Source organism: Henckelia pumila, chromosome 4 (genome assembly GCF_033568475.1).
Source record: "Henckelia pumila isolate YLH828 chromosome 4, ASM3356847v2, whole genome shotgun sequence".
Lineage (NCBI taxonomy): Eukaryota > Viridiplantae > Streptophyta > Magnoliopsida > Lamiales > Gesneriaceae > Henckelia > Henckelia pumila.
In genome coordinates, this window is record NC_133123.1 from 55,227,359 (window position 1) to 55,252,003 (window position 24,645).

The 24,645-nt window shown below is 40.8% G+C and overlaps 1 protein-coding gene across 3 annotated transcripts in view; it reads left to right on the top strand.

Annotated features, from left to right (window-relative positions):
• Positions 1-14,870: 14,870 nt before the first annotated feature.
• The window catches only part of LOC140863710 (protein SUPPRESSOR OF QUENCHING 1, chloroplastic-like), a 46,398-nt gene continuing 36,623 nt past the window's right edge, over positions 14,871-24,645 (top strand). For all 3 annotated transcript variants that reach the window (XM_073267322.1, XM_073267323.1, XM_073267324.1), the window contains exons 1-4: positions 14,871-15,320; positions 16,056-16,156; positions 16,534-16,590; positions 16,668-16,762. In XM_073267322.1, the coding sequence (XP_073123423.1) occupies positions 14,960-15,320; positions 16,056-16,156; positions 16,534-16,590; positions 16,668-16,762 (614 nt within the window). In that variant the 5' untranslated portion in view covers positions 14,871-14,959. The remainder of the gene's footprint in view (positions 15,321-16,055; positions 16,157-16,533; positions 16,591-16,667; positions 16,763-24,645) is intronic.

The following is a 24,645-nucleotide window of genomic DNA, read 5'->3' on the forward strand; positions in this document are numbered from 1 at the left end:
AAGATCGTCGTTTGGACATGTTTTGGAATTTTGAAAGAATTGTTGAAATTCTGAAAATATGGGGCTGCTGATTTCGAGTTTATGCTATTGAATTGGTGGTGATATTGAGTTTAAATGATTAACTAGATGATGTTTAAGCTTTTGGAATTTCCGGTTTTAATCCATTACGTCGTCGGTTCAAGATTTTGAATTGTTATTCATTCTATATGTCTAGAGCTCATATTCAAGTGTTTAGTGGATGAATTGAATATGTGGTTATATTTAGAATGAAGGTATAATGATATTTGAATCGAAAGATTTATCGAATTCGAATAGTTGTGACGTCGGTTTGAATTCCGATTGTGTTAGTTAGATTTGAACTGTATCAGTTTTAAAGAAATATCGATTCAGATTGGAAATTGTTGTTTAGATATGTTATAATATATTTCAGATTTGAATTGAATATTATCAAAGTTGAATCTACGAGTTCGAGTTCGAATGACTTGAAGTGTTTGCAGTTGAATCAAGAATACCTTCAAGTAGCACTGATTGAAATGAGCAGAATTTGATGACAGATTTGGCTAGCTTTGAGTTGATCAGCATTGGCAACAGATTCAAGATGTTTGAATCAGAAATGCAGGTATGAATAGACATTAATAAGATGGGCAGAATAACTCGAGATTGTTTTGCTTATCGAGTTGCCTAAAATCACATATTTGCCTGTTTTTATATATGTTATGGTTTACGTTTACATAAATGGGATAGATTATTCAAGATAGCTATTTTCTTGAAGTCCCAGAACATTTATGTAAATGTTTACCTGTTTAAGTTGATTTGTAGTATTTTATGTATTGAATATGTTTTACATGTGTTATGAGATGCTTACAGATTTATCGATATACTTATGTGATTAGATGCTTTGCTTTGCTTAGTTGGTTTAATTGAGTAAGTGTTCAAGGTGTTTTATAGCTTTTAATGCATACAGCTTATGTTGCATTCATCTTGAACTCCAGCCTTAAAAGCACAGAGGGTTAAAAGCCTAGAGTGCATATGACGTTTGGTGAATTATGGTTGAGGGGCATGGATTGCAGCCTTCGCTTTCAGAGCCATAAGACTCTCTATAATTGTACCAAAGTCAGAGGACTAAAATACTTGATGCCGCCTCGAATGGGAGTGTCGGTGGTTTGATAGTATTTTATTCCTCGGGATCCCAAAGAACCAAGCTTTATTGATATCAGCTTTGCTAGCCTATTCTTTGGCACATGCATTGCATTTATGCATTAACCTAGAGACTTCTATGGTTTAGATTATGCGTTTATAAATGCTAGCATGTTCTGTTCGTATAAAATATTCAAGATGTGAATTAGTTTATATGTTTAAATGATGAAAACCCATCATCATAAATCTCAACCTAACGAAGGTCAGACAGCCTGTTCTAAGGAAACAACCTAGAACAAAGTTCAACGTTCTAAACCGAACAATACCCTTAATGCCTCTAGATGAGTCCACTCATCGCTGGCACTAACATAGTCCACTGAATAACTAGGTCAATCCTAGGAAAACGCCTAGACTAACCACAAGTCAAACAGTCACAGTCGGCCCACCCAAATCCCATGAGCTGCAATAGTTGAACGCTAATCAACTAAACCCAATCCAAACTTCCGCACAATCATGCAATCATCCACGAATTGCTGGATAAATAAAACATGTATCACTTATTTCAAGTTATGTACAATTTCTTTATTACAAACCCATGTAATATATACAGTATGCAAAATACAATGAAATGTACAACCAAACTTGAAATGATACAACCATAGTATGATGATTCTTTACAACTGAAATACTGTTTACAACTACATCAATACAGTATTTAAATCATTGTACAAGTCTTCGTTTCTTGAGCATGAAGCTTCAAATCGACACACGCATCGATACAAGAATACTCCCGACCAAGTCTCTCTACATGTCCTCCTACGAAGAACTCTGGAGAAATGGCTCGTGATACCTAACCAGCTATGCTCTGCGTCAGTGCATGTCAATCGACCTCTTTTTCTCACATTCTACCGTCAGCTTTCTTCTTGTATTCATATCATGCTTTTGAACATCAAGTTTCCCGTGTGCCTACCGAACGCATCGATATCAGCATACCGGCAAAACCATGTACTACATGAGGTTAAAGACCTTACGCTCGAAACCTGTCATGCCTTAGGCACTCGAGGCATTTTCTGGTGAAGGTCTATATGACAATATCTCCATTTACGACTGGAGAATCTTCAGAGTAGTGTCATCATGGTATGGACGATACAGATGCAAGCATCAAGTGCGTCCCATCCAATGCTCTGCCACTGCCTCTGGCATCCGGTACTCGATCCAAAGCTAGGATCCACCTGAGTAGAAATCTTGAAAACTCGGACACGATCCATCACTCCTGTCCGCACTTGCTGGTATCCCATAAGCCAAATCTTCAGAAATCCTACCGATGATGATAGTCTCTGGGCAAACTAATCGCCGCATCATCACCTCTTCCAAGGTCTCCTCAATCCTATAAGGATAACCCAAAGTCTCATTACTATATCCCAAGTCTCTTGCATGCATATGCTCTGATACCAATAAATGTAGTGACCCTACCCAGATCCGCTACCTAATCGGAGTTAAGAGCATAATTAAACATGCATTAAATAAATCGCTACGGAAGACTTAAATAAAAACAGACCGGCAGAATACAACCGGTTAAACCAATTCTGTAGTGACCCTTACCTGGATCACCTACTAAACAGAACTTATGCATGCAATTAACTTAATTAAACAGATATCAGAATAAAACTGCGGAAACCATAAACATTATACAATCCCAAGTAAAGGAATCTGTAATGTATCCAATAATATACAACCAAATCGAATAGCTGTATAAACCCAAAACAACAGAAATAAAACCTAAGCGAAGCTCCAGCTGGCCAACCATTGACTAGCCCCTCCTGGATCCACCCTCCTCGTCCAATCGCAAACCTGCCCCATGGAATAGGGTGTCCAGAAAATACAGAGTACGAGACGTGAGCATAAAACGCTCAGTGCGAGAGTATGAGTATACATGCATGCAAAGTGAACTCCCTATAGACTCGAGGTCAAGGATCAGATAACAGAGACAGACCGGGCCCTGGTATGTAGCACGTTGTGCCGTCGCTTCAGGAGGTGGCTCCCATACCGAAATAACCGTGGATACGCCGGACCCAAATCGATGGAAGTCCATCCACTAACAGGATAGGGTACAACCCTACTAACAGACATCTCGAAAGAGATACAGCAAGATGCAAATGAATGCAGCATAATATCATGGCATATAAATCATGCAGTCACATAATACATGCATACTCAGTCAGGATATCTCGAACAGTACTTTCGTACCTCAAAACAGTGCAAGCTCTACCAACTCTAGGTCCACGCCTATAGTCTGCTCTACACTGCCAAATGATACTACTATCATTAAAGTGCTCTAAAAGCCTTAACTAAGCTATTGCATACTCCTAAATATTTATAGGAAGCAAAAGCTATACCTTCGTCCGTTGTTAGCCCTTTGATGTCGATGCCTCCAGAACTTGGGCACAACTCCGCTACGACTACCGAACGCCTCGCCGACCTCCGGACCAAGTCTAAGAAGACTAGAACAGCTCCAAAAGGACTAGAAAGGAAAGGAGAACTCGGAATTGGCAATTGAAAGTGAAGGCTCGGCCTTCTATTTATAGACAACGATCGGAACTTCCAATCCTTATCGGAACGTCCGAACCTCGATCGGAACGTCCGATCCTACCATCGGAGCTTCCGAAGATCCTGATCTGCCACGTGTCAAAATATCACTTGTTGACTCTAGATAGGGGTGATCGAAGCTTCCGGTCCTGATCGGAGCTTCCGATCCAACCACACGTCATGCCTGACGTAATAACATCGGTGCCTCCGATCGCTCATCGGAGCTTCCGATCCTGTTCGGAGCTTTCGATCGTGCCTTCGGAGCTTCCGATCCGTCCGATACCCAATTCAATTAATTAGCATTAATCCTTTAATTACTCAATTAGGGTACGGGCTACTACATTCTCCCCCACTTAAGATATTTCGTCCTCGAAATCAGATCTTAAGTACCGAATGCAAATACAGAAATTAGAAACATTCTTTATTCAAATCAAACATTTACAGAGTTTGCAACTGAATACATCTTAAAGAATGAAATCAAAACAACTCAGGATGGTCTTTACGCATCCTATCCTCAAGCTTCCAAGTAGCTTCCTCAGTGCCTCGGCGCTGCCACTGAACTAAAACCAAAGGAATGACTTTGTTCCGTAAAACCTTATCCTTATAATCCAGGATACGAAGAGGTTTCTCAACATAAGTCAAATCCTTGTCTACCTGAACCTCAAATCTCTGCAGAATATGAGATTCATCCGCCACATACCGTCGCAACAGAGATACGTGGAACACGTCGTGAATACTGGACAGATGCGGTGGCAAAGCTAGTCGATAAGCCAAATCGCCAATGCTCTCCAAGATCTCAAACGGACCGATAAACCTGGGAGACATCTTGCCCTTAAGGCCAAATCTGAGAATCTTGCGGAAAGGTGACACTCTCAGAAACACTTTCTCCCCGACCTCGAACTGCAAGGGCCTACGCTTGATATTAGCATAACTGGCCTGACGATCCTGTGCAGTCTTAATCCGTTTCTTGATCTGATCAACAATGTCTATCGCCTGCTGGATAAACTCCGGTCCTTCAGCCTGTCTCTCCCCCACTTGTTCCCAGAAGAGTGGAGTACGACAACGTCGCCCATACAACGCCTCAAAAGGCGCCATCCCAGTACTAGTATGATAGCTGTTGTTGTAAGCGAACTCGATCAACGGCAAATGATCCTGCCAGGCTGAACCAAAATCCATGACGCACGCTCTAAGCATATCCTCTAAAGTACGGATAGTGCGCTCTGACTGACCATCAGTTTCCAGATGATAGGCTGTACTCAAACTGAGAGTAGTGCCCATCGCACGCTGAACACTCCCCCAGAATCTAGAAGTAAACCTGGGGTCCCGATCGCTGACAATGCTCACAGGCACTCCATGAAGTCGGACGATCTCCTGAATGTACATCCGTGCCATGCGATCCACAGAGTACTCTCGGCTATAGGCAATGAAATGCGCTGACTTGGTGAGTCGGTCCACCACAACCCAGATAGCATCACAGTTCCTCGGGGATACCGGCAAATGGGACACAAAGTCCATTGTGATAAACTCCCATTTCCATTCAGGAATAGGCAGACTGTGAAGCAATCCTCCAGGTCGTCGGTGCTCTGCCTTGACCTGTTGACACACCAAACATCTCGAAACAAACTGATAAACACTGCGTTTCATTCCCTTCCACCAGAAACGAGTACGTAGATCCTTGTACATCTTGTTGCTCCCAGGATGAATACTCAACTTAGTGCGATGTGCCTGAGACAAAATCTCCTCTCGCAACTCTTCATCCTGCGGAATCACAAGCCTACCAGACAAACACAGAAAGTCATCCGACTGATAATGAAATCCAGACGAGCTACCCTCGTTAGCTACACGAGCTAAACGCTGGGTCTTCGAATCAAACATCTGAGCATCTCGGATCCGCGAATACAAGGCTGACTCAGATAATATCGCAAACATCTGGATACTCTGCATACCTTTCTTATGCTTGAAGGTATAACCTGAAGTACAACAGTCACTGATCGCACTAGACATCGAACAAGTCTGAAGTGCGGATAGTCGCACCTTGCGACTCAAAGCATCAGCGGTGAGATTAGCAGCTCCCGGATGGTACTTAATCTCACAATCATAGTCCTTAAGCAAATCCATCCAAAGTCTCTGCCTCATGTTCAACTCCGCCTGAGTGAACAAATATTTGAGACTCTTATGGTCGGTGAAGATCTCAAATTTCTCACCATACAGATAATGACGCCAGATCTTCAAAGAAAACACAATAGCTGCTAACTCCAAATTATGGACTGGGTAGTTGTCCTCGTGAAGCTTCAGCTGTCTAGAAGCGTATGCGATTACATGCCCATTCTGAGTCAGGACACAACCTAACCCCTGAAGAGAAGCATCCGTGTAAACTACATACCCTCCAGATCCTGACGGTAATGCCAACACCGGCGCAGAAGTCAACCGCCGTCGAAGCTCACGGAAATTCTCCTCACACTCGGAGGACCACTCAAAATCCACACCCTTGCGGGTAAGCTGCGTCAACGGTCGAGCTAACTGAGAGAAGTTCAGAATGAAGCGACGATAATACCCTGCTAGACCCAGAAAACTACGGATCTCAGCAACTGTCGTCGGACGCGACCAATTAAGTACTGCTTCAATCTTGCTTGGATCAACAGAAATCCCCTCCCTGGATATGATATGGCCAAGAAAGACCATTATATCCATCCAGAACTCACACTTGCTCAGCTTGGCGTACAATTGCTCATCTCGAAGAGTCTGTAGTACCAACCGCAAGTGAGAAACATGCTCTTCCGTATTACGTGAATACACCAAGATGTCGTCAATGAAGGCCACGACAAACTTGTCCAAGTACTCCCTGAAGACACGGTTCATCAAATCCATGAATATAGCCGGCGCATTAGTCAAACCAAATGGCATCACTAGGAACTCGTAATGCCCATAGCAAGTACGGAATGCAGTCTTGGCTACGTCCTGATCACGAACTCTCAACTGATGATACCCAGATCTCAAGTCAATCTTGGAGTAAACTGACGTGCCCTGCAGCTGGTCAAACAAGTCATCAATACGAGGCAACGGATACTTGTTCTTCACAGTAACTCGATTCAGCTGCCGATAGTCAATGCACAGCCGCATCGACCCATCCTTCTTCTTTACAAAGAGAACAGGAGCTCCCCAAGGAGACACACTAGGACGAATGTACCCCTTGTCCAAAAGATCCTGTAGCTGATTCTTTAACTCACGCATCTCTGACGGAGCCAGACGATACGGTGCTCTAGAAATAGGCGAAGTACCCGGCATCAACTCTATGCCAAACTCGACTTCCCTAGCAGGAGGAAAACCCGGAATCTCGTCAGGAAACACATCTGGAAATTCATCCACAACAGGAATGCTCTCTATCCCAATACTCTCAGCGGACAAATCAACTACATAGATAAGGTAGCCTTCCCCGCCAGACTCTAGAGCTCTACAGGCTCTCAAAGCTGATACCAAAGGCATCGGGGGTCGCGCTCCCTCACCATAGAAAAACCAGCTCTCACTCCCCTCCGGATGAAAGCGTACTAATCTCTGATAGCAGTCCACTGAAGCTCGATAGGTAGTCAACATATCTATTCCCAGAATGCAATCAAAGTCGTCCATCGCCAGGACCATGAGATTTGCTAACAGAATGTTCCCTTCGAACTCTAAAGGGCAACCCATCACTAGACGCTTAGCCAAAGAAGATTGGCCCGTCGGAGTAGAAACAGACATCACTACGTCTAGTGCAATGCATGGTAACTTATGCCTCTTAACAAAACGTGCAGAAATGAAGGAATGAGATGCACCAGTGTCAATAAGTACAAGAGCAGGTATACCATAAAGCAGAAATGTACCTGCGATGACTTTCTCATTCTCCTCCACTGCCTGATCATGTCTCAGGGCAAACACCTGGCCAGAAGCTCGTGGCCTCAAATGAGAACTCCCAACAGATTGTCCCTGCGACCTCTGCTGTACGGTGGCTTGAGAACCCGATCCTGAACCAGAACCAGAACCACCTCCCCCAGACAGTGGACAATCCCTCCGGATATGACCAGTCTCTCCACAACGGAAACAAGCTTCAGAAGCTCTATGGCACTTGTCGGATGGATGGTTCTTCCCACAGTGATCACACTTGTCCTTCTTACCATAACGAACAACACCTCCAGAACCAGAGGAAGAAGAAGATCCAGACTTCTTGAAAGTTTGGGCACGGGGACCCAAAGAACTAGCAGGTCTTGACTGAGAGAAAGACTTGTTCCGTCGAATGCTGTCCTCCGCCTGGTGACAACGGCTCACCAAACCCTCATAGGACATGTCGTCGCCAACCGCCACACGGTCATGGATCTCAGGGTTAAGGCCCTGAAGGAACAGATTATACTTCATCTCTGAGCTATCAGCAATCTCGGGGCAATAGGATAGCAGATCAAAGAACCTCTGCTGATACTCATAGATAGACATGGCTCCCTGTCGCAGACTCAGTAGCTCGCCTGCCTTCGACTGTCGGAGTGCAGGAGGAAAATACCGCTTTTGGAAAGCTGTGCGAAACTCGGCCCAGGTGGCCACTCCTCTCGCCGCAACAAAAGGTGCAGAAGTAAACCTCCACCACCTGCGCGCACGCCCATCCAGAAGATAGCCAAGGGTCTCCATCTTCTGCTCCTCGGTGCATTGGAAAGTCTGAAAAGTCGTCTCCATGCAGTCTAACCAGTTCTCCGCATCCTCCGGAGACTCACCTCCAACTAAGGGCTTAGGACCCATAGCTAAGAATCGACGCACAGTGAAACGCTCGTCGTCATGGTGACGATGACGCCGTTCTCGACGAGTCTCCCAGTCGGCATCACCCCAACGCCCACCAACACTTCCATGAGAACTCTGGTCGTCACGATTTGACATCTACAAAAATACCTCAAGATGAGACTAAATCCCAAGAATTCTTTTGCATGCTCTGATACCATAAATGTAGTGACCCTTACCTGGATCACCTACTAAACAGAACTTATGCATGCAATTAACTTAATTAAACAGATATCAGAATAAAACTGCGGAAACCATAAACATTATACAATCCCAAGTAAAGGAATCTGTAATGTATCCAATAATATACAACCAAATCGAATAGTTGTATAAATCCAAAACAACAGAAATAAAACCTAAGCGAAGCTCCAGCTGGCCAACCACTGACTAGCCCCTCCTGGATCCACCCTCCTCGTCAAATCGCAAACCTGCCCCATGGAATAGGGTGTCCAGAAAATACAGAGTACGAGACGTGAGCATAAAACGCTCAGTGCGAGAGTATGAGTATACATGCATGCAAAGTGAACTCCCTATAGGCTCGAGGTCAAGGATCAGATAATAGAGACAGACCGGGCCCTGGTATGTAGCACGCTGTGCCGTCGCTTCAGGAGGTGGCTCCCATACCAAAATAACCGTGGATAAGCCGGACCCAAATCGATGGAAGTCCATCCACTAACAGGATAGGGTACAACCCTACTAACAAACATCTCGAAAGAGATACAGCAAGATGCAAATGAATGCAGCATAATATCATGGCATATAAATCATGCAGTCACATAATACATGCATACTCAGTCATGATATCTCAAACAGTACTTTCGTACCTCAAAACAGTGCAAGCTCTACCAACTCTAGGTCCACGCCTATAGTCTGCTCTACACTGCCAAATGATACTACTATCATTAAAGTGCTCTAAAAGTCTTAACTAAGCTATTGCATACTCCTAAATATTTATAGGAAGCAAAAGCTATACCTTCGTTCGTTGTTAGCCCTTTGATGTCGATGCCTCCAGAACTTGGGCACAACTCCGCTACGACTACCGAACGCCTCGCCGACCTCCGGACCAAGTCTAAGAAGACTAGAACAGCTCCAAAAGGACTAGAAAAGAAAGGAGAACTCGGAATTGGCAATTGAAAGTGAAGGCTCGGCCTTCTATTTATAGACAACGATCGGAACTTCCAATCCTTATCGGAACGTCCGAACCTCGATCGGAACGTCCGATCCTACCATCGGAGCTTCCGAAGATCCTGATCTACCACGTGTCAAAATATCACTTGTTGACTCTAGATAGGGGTGATCGGAGCTTCCGGTCCTGATCGGAGCTTCCGATCCAACCACACGTCATGCCTGACGTAATAACATCGGTGCCTCCGATCGCTCATCGGAGCTTCCGATCCTGTTCGGAGTTTCCGATCGTGCCTTCGGAGCTTCCGATCCGTCCGATACCCAATTCAATTAATTAGCATTAATCCTTTAATTACTCAATTAGGGTACGGGCTACTACAAATTCGATTTATACAACCAAATCGAATAAATAGCATAAAGGCAAAACCTACAGCTAATCTCGCTGTCCTCACTGGTCGCTGGCCAATCCAAGCTCCTGGTGCTCCACCCTGCACCTACACCTGCCCCGTCGGATGGGGTGTCCAGATACATAGAAAAGACTGGACGTGAGCTCTAAGCTCAATACAAAAGCACTGGGTAAAACATACAAATATGATGCATGCAAATGATAGGGTATCCATATCTGGGATAACTGTATATAACTTCTCAGTAATGGCGCCTAGGACATAAGTGGTACAACCCGGAGAGAAAACCCTGCGTACACTGCTCATTCCTACAGGACGTGGACTGTGTCCCCCAGATGCTAACTACCCATGACCCGTCAATCACTAGGCACTAGACATCACCCGTCCAGACAGGGCTGAGCGGCCCTACATGGCTCATCTCACAAGATGGACAGACACAATATGTTATGCACATGCTGCATAATAATATGACACACAAATGCAACATATAAGCATGCAAAACCCGTTGGCTATCTCAGTCAGTACTTACGTACCTTACTACAGGAGGCAGTTCCTAGTAGTCCCACTCTAGGTTTCAAGCCTATATCAGCTCTACAAAGAAAATATCCATGCATCATTATTTAAGCTCTAAAAGCCTTAATTAAGCTATTGCATACTCCTAAATAATTTAAGGAGACCATAGCTATACCTGCGTTCGTCGTCAGCCCGCTGATGACAATTACCTCAAAACTTAGGCACATCTTCGCCTCGACGTCGGGATTGCTATGCCACTTCCGGATTCCCAATAGGATGCCTAGAACTCCCTAGATCTGAGTTAGAAGCCTAGGAATTGAGAGAGGAAAAGGAGAGGTGCGAGTTGAAAATGAAATTTCGGACCTCTATTTATAGGCGAAGTTTGGGCCGTCCGAAATCGACTTCGCATCCTTTGAACTGGTTCGGATCCCCCGTTCCTGACTTCGGAGCCTCCGTTCCTGTTCGAAGCCTCCGGTCCTGACTTCAGATCCTCCGAAGTCCCATCAATGATGTCACCCATGACGCATTATCTTTGGAGCCTCCGATCCGAGTTCGGATCCTCCGACCCCGTTCGGATCCTCCGATCTTTGGTTCGGATCCTCCGATCCAGTTCGGAGCCTCCTAACCCGGTTCGGAGCCTCCGAACCATCCAAATCCTCGGAACCTTCCCGACCATTTTCGAGTGTCCTGAATCCATTTTTGGACTCCGTTAACCCATTTGGAATTTTCTTAATCATGTTTTACTTAATCTAAACATTATTACACGATTAATTATTCATAAATCGTTAATTCTGGATACGGGTCACTACACGACCCGACCTGGTCTCTTGGTCCGACCCCGAGCTCCCAAGCTATTCCTTCCCAAACTCCCGAGCTACTCCTTCCCGAGCTCCCGAGCTACTTCTTCCCGAACAGAAATGAGAAGTAAGATGGAAGTGATGTGAAAAATAACTGAATCCCCAACTCCTATTTATAGACAAATATCTGGGGTGTTCGGGATTCTCAAGCTGATGTCGAGACGTCCGAGCTCCTGTATGCACGCCACGTATCAAATGCTTGAGCTGAGTCACTACCTTTTTTGACAGCTCATGCTTAGGCGCCAGCTGTTACTCATGCAAGCGTCCACACACCTGCCTGCCTGTCCTTGAGGTTTCAGGCTTGTACATGCTCTAATTTTGGTTGACAAGTGTTCATTCCCGACCTGAACACAATGTGCTCTTCCCATGATCGAACACTACCTTGGCCTTGCACAACACTTTCTTGAACTCCTAGACCCGACCCGAGCTACACATTCTCTTGGCCGAGATCTTAAGTCCAAGCCCTCCACAATTTTCTTGAGCACCCAAGGAAACATCCGAGCTCAAACCAAGCTCCACGCCCGAGCTAAATCCACCTCCACGCCCGAGCCCTAGCTCAATGCTCGAGCCCTAGTGCCATGCCTGATCCCTAGCCAAAGCCACACACACACGGCCAAGCTCTTGATGCTCAACCATGTCCGACCCGAGCCACTCATGACCGACCCGAGCCCATGGTCAAATCCATCAAACCCTAGCTCATTCTCATGTCATGTGTTCTTGATCTTGACTTGTGCTCTTGATGATAAAATATTTTTTTATTAATTCAGATTAAGCCTCTGATTTGTTTAATTAGTAACCCTTAATCATGTTTAACATATTATTATCTTAAAATAAACTCTGGGTTACTGCAGTTCGTAAGACTATTTCTTCATAATATATGTAGTTTTTCAATTCTCCTTTCCTTCTCAACTGCCTAGCCAAAATGGACGTTCGGTACTTGTACCATTCATCAAATGTTGCATCAGTTGTGTTCTCAACATATTCCATAACTTTATCCATAGTTAGATTAATTTGAAGTTGGATGACATTTGATGGTCTGTCAGCATCAGATGAGGAAGCGACAATTGTTTTATCTTTTCCAGCCAATAGATCAAGACTTGATTGAGTGCACTCAACAATCTGCTGTGAAGAGACACCTCCAAATGGTCTGGCTGCTGGAAAAATAGTAGGAGCAGATACTTTTTGAAGAGGAGCTCGAATACTTTTGATACAATCATCTTCTTCTTCTGAGCTGGCCTGATGTGGAGCTTCAACCACTTGAATAGGTATAACCATCATTGGTGCTTTTCCTTTAGGATCATATTTGGACTTGGTACGCTATTCTTGAAATACTTCATCAGATGTGCTTGGGCTAGTTTGAGTCGTGGTGACTGGTGCTTGTGGAACCATACGAATGATCAGTCTGGTAGGAGAAGTGATGGGTTTAGATTTCAAAGTTCTTGCCCTTTTTGTCATTGGTTTTGGAATCACTTCCTCCATCTGGCTGTCATTTCCCTCACTATCATCACTGTGATGAAATAACAACTTTCTTTTGACTTTGGAAATCCTTTTAACAAATCCTTTAGTCTTTTTGGGAGAGGTAGTGTTTTTAAACGTTTAGTGAGTGTCAGTTAGAATTCAATCTGATTAGTGACTGAATTCTTAGCTTATCTTGGTGTCTATGTAAATTGACAAAAAAATAAGATGTGCGGAAATATGCCAAAATGCATATTATGAACACTTATTTGGAATGTATGCAAAACTAATAAAGTAAAGTAAACCGATAAAAGGACATAGAGAGATGTTTTTGGATGTTCGGAGATTTCAATGACTCCTATGTCAAACCTTCTTCTTTCTCGAAAGGATAGCACTAGAAAACTTTGAATTTTACAATCAACTTGCAAAACTCCACTCCAAGAATAGGAATTATACACAATTGCCTATCTTAGAACTCCTAGTTACACAAAATCAGTCGTCGACTGGGTGAAATATAAGTGTGATACAACTCGATTTCAAGAGCAGAAAATTGATCCTTAAATGATCAAAATAAAGAACTTATGAAAGTGTGCTTTGAGTTTCTTGATCAGTTTAGCTCGTGAGGATTTGAAAACTTGGAGATAATGCGACACTAATCTATTGTAGAGAGAGCTTTCTCAAATGATCGAGATGCCTATTTATAGGACTGGATTCCAACGGTAATAATATTTGAATATCATTAGAAATCTCTGTATTATTCCCGTTGTTATGTTTGCTTCTGATGTTGCCAACATTCTCTTCAAAAAGTAAATTCTAAAATCGCGGCGTTATGTAGCAGAATTGTCAGTGTACGGAAAACTTTATCCGCTGAGGTAAACTGAATGATATTTTGAATATTCCCTGAGAGTTGATTTGATGATCTTCAGTTTAGCAAATATGTGGCAGATAGGTAAACTGATGGAGATCAACTGAGCGCATTTTTATATGGTAAACTGAAGTGTCACATAAACTGAATGAGCGAGCAGTTTACTTCCGATTTCTTGTGCGATCAATTTAGTGACTTCCATACGATTTTTTAATCGATCAGTTTAGCTAGTAAAATAAACGTTAGTTCAGTTTAGTCCTGTGATAGCTCAAATATCGAAACTTCAAATCTCCAACACCGGGGCTGACAAGAGAGTGGAGAATCATCATCGGTGTCAAGAGGTTACATGGACAATGAGCGGCTCCTGACAGAATTTTAGACGAAGGGAGACATGAATGAACCGATCCCGTACTGAAATGAGAGGGATTATGAGGCTTTGTAGGTATGAGATTGCACAGTTGAAAATGACTTAAAAGATTTGTTAGGTATTATTATGAAAAATGTGAATCTTTTTTTCGGAAGCACTTCACACAAGAACTCCAAAGTTTAACATACTTGACTTGGGGCAATTATAGGATGAGTGACCCCTGAAAGTTTCTTACAGTACGCGTGAGTGAGAAAATAATCATGCTTAAAAGATTCATCGTGATACAATATAGATAGTCGTCGAATCTAGGGCTATACATCAAATCTGAGACGTTACGATAGTAAAAAATAGTACTTATTATTGGTCTAGTCCAGAGAGGTCAGATTAGATATCTATCTTTTAAAGTTGACCACGATCACACACTTAGGTAGTGTTTGAGAGAGCTTCTAGGAAGCACTTTTCGATTTTTTGTTAACAAAATTTCACAAGATTTCAATTTTTTGTTAACAGAAAAGCTGAGAAGTGTTTTTGAGAAGCTCTATCAAATACTAACTTAGAATGGATGATTCGAGAGGAAAAAAAAAAGTATCTCATGAAGATGATTATTTATTTCAAATAATCCCATGCCAAAAAAAAGGAGAAGAAAAATTTAAAAGAATTTTACGAAGCGATCTTCCGAGAACACCCCTGATCACAGGATCGAAATGCAAAAAAAAAGAGAACAAAGACAAAGGGTAATATGGTCTCACAAAATCCAACACATTCACCTGCTTTTCCCCGCCACTCATAACGAACCGAAGCTCAGCTCAATCACAAACGAGACCATCCGCCTCCTTCCACCTCAATCTCGCCAAAAATGGCGTTGACACCTGTTCAATTTACTTTTCCTTCTTGCGATTCGAAAACCCTTTACAGGAAATCGTTTTTACCGAGCTCCAAATCGAATTTTCTCAGTAATCAATGGCCGTGGAAAGCCAACGCCTTGAGGTTTTCAGGGAGGAGGAGAATCGGAAAAATGGTGAAAGCGTGCGTCACACTGGAAGAGAAGAATGTTCCGGAGACGGGGAGCCAATGGGGGAAGGTTTCGGCAGCGTTGTTTGATATGGATGGAGTGCTGTGCAACAGCGAAGAGCTATCCAGATTGGCTGCGGTCGATGTTTTCGCAGAAATGGGAGTTCAAGTCACGGTTCAAGATTTCGTGCCTTTCATGGGCACAGGTAGATTTATCTTTCAATGCCAGAGATTCGAGTTCATACATTTGTGTGCAATTCTGTTCAACATTGTCCTTAGCTTGACATAATTCAGCTTCCCGTTTTCTAAATTTTGGTTATGGTTCTTGATACATTGTAACACTCTCACTTTACACACAATAACATGTAGTTTATAACTTTGAAGATGCTCTGATTTGAATTGCAGAGGATATTTTTTGTTTCCTAATTTTTGTTAGGGAGGAGGAGGATAGGTTTGGTAGGTATTAATGTCGGTGTTTTTTAAGAAAGTATGAGTTTCTGGTTAACTTAAATGATTGAGCTTCCTTTTCTTTTCCATTCATTTGTCTCCTGCATTGAGTTTGGGGGTGGAGGAAGGACCAGTTATGTAGCTGGGGCTTGTGATGATTTAATTTGTATTTTCAGGCTAAAACTATTATTTTTAAAATACTTATTACAAGCTAAAATTTGAAAATTGTGTGATTTGAACATCTATTGACTGCCATGCCCATGGAACCGATTGCAATTTGAGGCCATAGTTCAAACTTCAAACTGTATCAGTTTCTACCTGATCTGAATCATCCATGAAATTAATCCGAATTGGTAATTGGGTGTTATTGGTATACCTTTACTTTTCCCTGTTCCTTTTATTTTTTATCCACTATCATATTCCCTATTTCTCTCCTCCCCCATTCTCGTATATTTCTGCGTATATGATTGCATGATTTCTCACATAACGCTCAGGTGAAGCCAACTTCTTAGGAGGTGTTGCTTCGGTGAAGAGTGTGAATGGATTTAATCATGAGATGGCAAAGAAAAGATTTTTTGAGATATACCTCGATAAGGTATCAAACTATAACCTTGTTGGGAAAATTGTATTTTTGGTCCAGCATATTTACCTTTTTGGTATTTTGGTCTTCAATGATGTCAAATTCAACCGCATTCTGTTATTTTTTCAATTTTAATCGATGTGACTTTGATGTAGCACCAACATGGTGTTGACGTCTAAAGTGCCACATCAGCACTCTCGACGAACAAATATTTAAATTTCCAGAAATTGAAAGATACATTGCTAAGAATGAAGTTTGATAACGTAGAGGACAAAAATCGCAAAGAGGTAAATATGACTAAAATTGCAATTTTCCCAGAGTTTATCTGATTCCTTCTTAGTTTTCTTTTGTGAAATCCAATAGAGCCTACATTGTTGTTCTCCTTTTTGTAGTATGCAAAGCCAAATTCTGGCATAGGTTTTCCGGGCGCCTATGAACTTGTAATACAGGTATTATTATGATGAACAAATACTTTGGTTTCCTTTCTCTTTGGATTTTTTTTAAGTGACCGTGTGATGAACATTAGTGTAAAGACCGAGGACTTAAAGTTGCTGTGGCATCTAGTGCTGATCGTATAAAGGTAGATGCCAATTTAGCAGCTGCTGGTTTGCAGCTGTCAATGTAAGTTCATTTATATCGATCGCAACATTATAATAAAGTCACAAATTTTCAGAACTTTATCTAATTTTTGGGGTTTCATTACTTGTTATGATTTGATATGCATACACACACATATATTTTGTGAAACTGTATCATAGAATGTAACTGCTCAGAATACCTTGTGGTGTTGTGATAATTGATGAAGTCTATCTTGGTATACCCTATCCCTTTTCTTTTCAAGAAAATACGTAATGAGTATAAGTCATCCACTATTTGATTTGTCACCATTTCATGAGTTCATCATAATTTACACTTGGAACAATATTTTTTATCTATAATTACGAAAAAAGACTCTCTAACAAGAGAAGGGCTCCGTTTGGACATACTTATATAAGACGTTTTTACAAAACTGTTGTTTACAAAATTTTTGTAAAAGGTTTTAAATGTTATTTTAAGAACAATTATGCGATTGGACAACTATTCTATTAAAACGTTTTTACAATTAAAAAGTAAGTGTCATGATTTTCATCATTGTCGTCATTTCTAAAAATATCAAAAAACACCACACAATTATTCTTATAAACTATACTTGGAGAACTCTTTTTTAAAAATATTTTTCAAAAACGGTTTACGAAAATCTTATCCAAACATGCACTTGAAGTTTTTTCATCTATAAAACATTAAATTTTTTTTAAAGTACTTGTCCAAATGGAGTCAAGATGTTGTGAATATATTTGTATATGTATGTTTTTGATGAATGTGTCCAGGAACTAAAGTTTCAAGATTGTTTACCTCTTGAAAAATAAAACTAATTTTGGATATATGACTATATATTTTGTAGAAAAGGTGCTACAGGTAATTCTTAGGATTCTTTTGTGTTGTGGTGGAATCTCGCGTTACGAATCTCAAGCATATTATGTTTAAAAGCTCTTCAACAAGCCACTAATCTCATTCTAGGGAAAAGTAATCCCTTTAGTTGACCAAGAGCATATTTGGCATTTCAAAAGATCTGGCATTTCAAAAGCCTTTATGGTAAACCTATCATTTCCTTTCTGTCAGATATCTGCACACACTTAATTTGAAAGCGTCACTTTTGATTTGGATTTAAAGGCATCAAATGCAATTGTGAACCTGGAATGTAAGGATCAAATAACTCCTGGTGATCCAGTATGAAGATTGGCCAGGGAAATGGCCTACTGTTATGTTTTAAAGAAACAATACCCAGATAAAATAAATCGTGCGCTCACAACAATGGCTAAGATTATGAGATTGTCAGATCTTGGTTGGGATGCACCACCACGACAATGTCAAAGAGCACCAATAAAAGAAACTACATTGTAAATTTAAATGGTTCAACGCTTCAGATTGTTTTTTTTATCGCTGTTGTATAGTTCTCTCTCCTAGGTGTATTAGAGTATGCTCCTCTCTCATACCCGTCGGCATATAAATTGCATAGTCCTAAACGATAACTCAAAGTGAGGAAATACCCGTAATTTCAGAATCATTAAGATTAGAGGTTATTTAGTAGATAACTGCTGACAATATTTGAATAAATTCAATTCAGCTGTATAAACCATACAAAACCTGAAGAATAGATGGTTTTGAATTGAGCCCACCATTTGAATCCCTTTCCATTTCTTCATGTTAGTGAATTTTGCACAGTTTGTCCATCGCCTATTATCTATTGTAAAGAATTCTATTTACAAAATACTTGTTTTGAAAGATAATTCAACTAAATAACGGATAACGTTGGTGAGTTTGTTTGTCTCACATCGGTTGGGCAAATAGCCCGAAAGTTAAATATATAGGTTTGGGAAAACCTTCCCTCTTGAGCTAGCTTTTGGGGTTGAGTTAGATCCAAGTTTATTTCTTAACATGGTATCAGAGCCTGGTTCTGACCCTGGCCCAGGTTCCTCCGTTGTGTGTTGGACTGCCCAGAGTTGGGCCACCCGTTAATGTCTCCACGCTCTAGTCATTTCATTCTTGAGCGTGAAAGGGGTGTGTTAATGTGTTAGTTGTGTCCCACATCAGTTCAATAAATATCCTGAGAGTTCAATATATAGACAAAAACAAACCTCCCCCTTGAGCTTGAAACGACCCTAACTCTATAATTAATAAATAAATATGCGGAAATTTTTTTTTTTTTTATACATACTAAATAAAATATGTACATATATGCCCATACATATATGCACAAAATAAAAAGATTTAAAAAAGATAAATGAATAAATAAACAATTAAATACTTAAATAAAAATGCATTCTTTAAAATAAAATAAACATCCGAGTCAAACATTTAATTAAAAAATACTGCATGCACTGACAATATTCAATAAAATATTCAAAACTCACAACTACTGAAAAATAATATAAAATGTGTAACATGCTGACATAAATAAAACATGCATGTGACTCAGACATCTATCACGGTCACGGGGTCACTGCATGTCCGCTCATACATCCTCGCCTCCGGTGGGTACAACATCATCCTCAACGTACTCACCTGCACCATACCAGTGTAGTGAGCCTAGAGGCCCAACATGCTAACATAACAAGGGTTTAAAATAATTTAAAACAATTAAATACTAATACATACATATACATGAATGAGCATGCTTAAAAATTACATAACATAACTTAACTTAAATAAACTTAAATAACATAATACATAACATTGTTGAGCAATTAATTTTCTAACATCGCATGGTTGTATCCGTAGTGTAACCTTAAATCATACATTAAATACTGATCAGCGTGGAAACCAACGTACGTGGCGGTGACGAATCACCTCTTAAATTGGCAGTAAACTGCCCTTCAATAGGTCACATATGGGGACGAATCCCCCTTAAATTGTCACACTACTTCAACTTCCAACATAAAATATTTTATTATTGCTCAACCTTAAACATTCAATTATGCATAAAATTATTTCATGAATGCATGTACTTAAATAAAATGTGTGTCCTTCATATATATTTAATTTAAATTTCTTACTAACATATAAATATTAAAATAACTTCAATGCATAAAAATAATTAAATATATATTCAGGACACATGAAATTTTCTCATGGATTGTACTGGACTGCTGGTCCTAACACTCAAGCCCATTTACTTAAATCTGGCCCATTAACACTGAGACTGGCCCAATATCATACTTAAGCCCAATAAAAATTATTCTAAGCCCAATTAAATAATTAAAGCCCATTAAAACATCCTAGGCCCAAAATAACTTAATCTGGCCCAATGGGCCCGAAAGCCCAAAGACTGGCCCAATAACTTTTATGGGCTCAAAAGCCCATAAAATTAATGGACTAACTTAATTAAAATTTTAAAAGCCCAAATAAATTAAACTCAACCCAAAATAATTAAATGGAGCCCAAATAAATTTTGAGATTTAATTAGGCCCATTAAACACTTAATTAAACTTAAAACTTAAAAATAAAAATACCCGAGCCCGACTAACTTGACCCGGACCCGGACCAACTAACATAACCCATGACTTACTGCCCCGACCCGGATCCACAGACCCGACCCGGATCCACTCTCCAAAACCCCAAACCCGTAGCCCCTCCTTCCCTCCCCCTTCTCTTCTCGGCTGTGCGGGCAGCAGGCTTTGTGGCCTGTTGCCGGCCGGCTCCGGTCACTCCCTGGCCGGAGAAACAACCCCACTAGCTAGCCCACCTCTAGACCTTTCCAACAAGCTAAGAACCAGCCCAAACGGTGGTCCGAGGAAGGAGAACGAAGCCTTGCAACAGGCTGTCCCCAAGCTCGCACCCAGCCCTGAGCGGCTGCCGTAAATTCGATCGTTCTCCCTACTCCGACCATATTTTTTTGTGAAACCAATTCTCAATCTTAGACAACATCAAGGGGGTTCTAATGCAACAAACCTTATCCAAAACCTTGCCCTGAGGATGGAGAACGAACCATGCTACCAGAAGCCAAAAACCTGCGCGCGAATTGCTTGGCTCCAGAAGACATGGCTTCGACTCCAGCCCATTCCAGCCCCACAAATCTGACCAAACCCAATCCTAGGGACCCTTGGACCCCCTCTGAACCGTGGACAGCAGCCATGCACAACCCATGCCCCAAAAACGTGAGCATGACAATCAAAAACACACTACAAGTCACAAATTCCATGAAAGCCGAGACTTTTTCTGAATATTCTTCAAAGTTATTTTATGCATACACAATACACACACTATACTATCTGATAGGCACGAAAATAGGGAAGAAAATCATGCATAAATAATTCACATAATTATTTAACCCATAAATCACAAATTTAAATAATTAAATATCCTAATTATGCATGCGGATTTACGTATTTAAAATACCGGGTGTTACAGAGCTAGCTTTTGGGGTTGAGTTAGGTACAAGTCTCATTTCTTAACATGGTATCAGAGATCAGGTTCCGACCCTGGCCCATATTCCTCGTTATGTGTTGGACGTCCCATAATTGGGTCACTCGTCCCATAGTTGAGCCACCCATTAATTTCTCCACATTCTAGTCATTTCATTTTTGCGCGTGAGAGGGTTTAGTTGGTGTGTTAGTTTGTCCCACATCGGTTGGGTAAATAGCCTGTGAGTTTAATATATAGGCTTGGGCAAACTTTCCCTCTTGAGCTAGCTTTTGGGGTTGAGTTAGGTTCAAACATGGTATCAGAGCTCAGGCCCGCCGTATGTGTTGGATTGTCCATAATTGGGTCACCCGTCTCATAGTTGGGCCACCCGTTAATATCTCCACCCTCCCCCCTTGATCAATTTCTTAACATGGTATCAGAGCTTAGGTTCAGAGCCCAAGTTCCACCGTTATGAGTTGGACGTCCCATAATTGGGTCACTTGTCTCATAGTTGGGCCGCCACCCGTTAATGTCTGCGTGCTCCAGTCGTTTCATTCCTGAGCGTGAGAGAGGTGTGTTGGTGTGTTAGTTTGTCCCACATCAGTTGGGTAGATAGCCTGAGAATTTAATATATAAGCTTTGACAAACCTCCCCTTTTGAGCTAGTGTTTGCGGTTGAGTTAGATTCAAGTCCGTTGCTTAACATATAATTTTTGTAATATCTGTTTGGTGATTGCAATGAGATATTGGCTTCTATAACTCAGTCTCATTTTATAATATACTAGCATTTGGTGCACACTAGTTGCCTTTCCACAATCTTCATGCATGTGTAAAATATTATTTATTTAAAATGAATTTCCGCTTAGAATATAATTAAATAAATTGAATATGTGAGAAAAAATTGTCAATGCTAAATGTTTGCGGAAAACTGTAAGTTAGTTACATCAAATAGAATATGTTCATGTTTTGAAGTAATGAAACTGCTACTAAAAAATTTTTATACAAGTCATGAAAACCGAAACAAGAATAATTTCGTAAATCTTGCTTACTTTTCTACTGAAATTGTACAGCCTTTATACTAGTTACATAATCATAATAAAAGGTAATTAAATCACTAATTGATCCTAAGATAATTTCCCATTCTCGAACATTTGCACGAAGGAAAGTGTATAAATTAGTATCTACAATATCTCCTAAATATTTCTGAAATTTTCAACATTACCCCTCAAGCTTAAGAATAGATCTCTCATTCCAAGCTTGCTACGAAGATTTTCATGACTTGGCTTTGTGGGACTTTTGGTAAGGATATTAACTTCTTGATCATGAGAGTTGATATAGGATAATTTAATACCTCATTGACTCCTTCCATATCATCCTTAATAAAACTTTGGTTTGTCCTTACATGTTTCATTTGGTCATGCTGTATTGGATTGTTCTCGATGCTAATAGCAGATTTACTGTCACTATACAACTTGATAGGTGAACTGATAGTAATTCTCAGGTCTTGCAGTAACCGTTGTAACCAAATAACTTCACACATCCCTTGTGCAATAGGTCAGTATTCAGCCTCGGCGCTACTTCTTGCTACCACAATTTGTTTCTTGCTTCGCAAAAACCTACAGTCATCACTTCCAGCCTAGTCGGCAATCAGCATCAACATTTGCCTCAATGCTTCGGTTAATATTTTTTACGAGCACGAGTCCTCGACCAGGAGTTCCTTTGAGATATCTCAAAATATGATTCACTGCTTGTAGATGGCTTTGAGTTGGAGAATGCATGTGCTGACTTACCACACTAACGACTGATGCGTTATCAGGTCACGTGAGAGATAAGTATATTAGTCTGCCAACCAGGCGTTGGTATCTTCCAATCTGCATAAGGTTCATTCTTCTCAATCATGCTCTTCCAATTTTTTACCAACGGGGTTCCTACCAGACAGTTTGTAGCCCAATTTTCCAGCTTTTTGCAGCAAATCAAGAGTGTATTTCTTTTGAGAAATGAAGATGCCATCTTTAGTTCTAGCTATCTCCGTGCCAAGAAAATACTTTTAAGGATCCTAAATCTTTTATTTCAAATTCCCTCAATTTTTCTTTGAGCTGATAATCTCAACACTGTCATCACCTGTAATTAGGATGTCATCCATATACACAATGAGGATTGCCTTCCTTCCACTTTTTCCTTCTTATGGAAATAGTATGATCGACCTTTCCTTGATTATATCCTAGTTGCATGAGAGTGGAGCTAAATATAGTGAACAATGCTAGTGGGGATTGTTTCAACCCATACAATGATTTCCGCAGCTTAAAAACTTTCCCTTGCTCATGTTCTGAATGGAAAACAGGTGGAATCTTCATGTACACCTCTTCATCAAAGTGACCATTCAAGAACGCATTTCTTGACATCTAGCTAGTGCAATTCCCAATCCAAATTTGCAGCAAGAGACAACAACACACGTATTGAATTGAATTTTGCCTTTGGAGCAAATGTTTCTTCGTAGTCTATTCCATATGTTTGCATAAACCCTTGTGCCACCAACCGAGCTTTGTATCTTTCGACTTCTCCATCAGCCCTATCCTTCACTGTAAATATCCATTTACTTCCAACCACTTTCTTATCCTTGGGTAGATCCACTATATCCCAAGTTTCATTCTTATGCTGAGCTGTCATTTCTTCTAGTACAACACTTTCTCATTTTTTTATCTTTCAAAGCATCATCAATATTTTTGGGAATTTTCACTTTCAATTTTTGCTGCAAAGGCCTTAAAACAGGAGACAACCTTTTTACAAGTTAGAAATTTGCAATAGGATGCATAGTATATGATCTTACCCATTTCCTTTGTGCAATTTGAAGTTCCAAATCTTTGCTCATACCAGGTTCAAATTCTAGGATCGATGATTGGTTGTGCTGAGAAGTCTTTGGTTTGCGATAGTAGGTCTAAAGAGGTTTCCTTGAAACTACCTCCTCATGTGCTCCCCTCCACTGTTCATGAATAGGATCTGAATTTATAGTAGGAGACACATCTTCTAATATGAGTAATGACACAGTAGGATCCCAAATACTAGCCTCTTCATTATTTTCACCCTGGAGAGGAGTAGGAGAGTAGAAAAAAAGTATTTTCAAAGAAAGTGACATCCAAAGAGACAAGGAACTTTTTGATTGAAGTTGAGTAGCACTTGTATCCTTTCTGGGTTGGTGTTGGTGAGTATCCTACAAAAATACACTTGAATGCCTTGGGATCAAGTTTATTCCTGTTTGGTTGTTTGTTGTGAACAAAAAGTACAATAAAAAATCTTTGGGCATAAGGAACTGAAAAGATTAAGGTTTGGAAAAAGGCAGCTAGAGCACTCAAAAGGAGTTTTGAATTTGGGTGTTTTAATGGGTAGACGCTTTATCAGATACGTAGATGTGAGAATTGCCTCCCCCAATAGGAATTAGGAATGGAGCTAGTGAATATAAGAGACCTAGCAACTTCTAACAAATGACGATTTTTTTCTCTCCGCCACCCGATTTTGTTTTTGTGTATTGACACAAAAGGTTTGTTGGTGTATCCCATTTTCTACCAA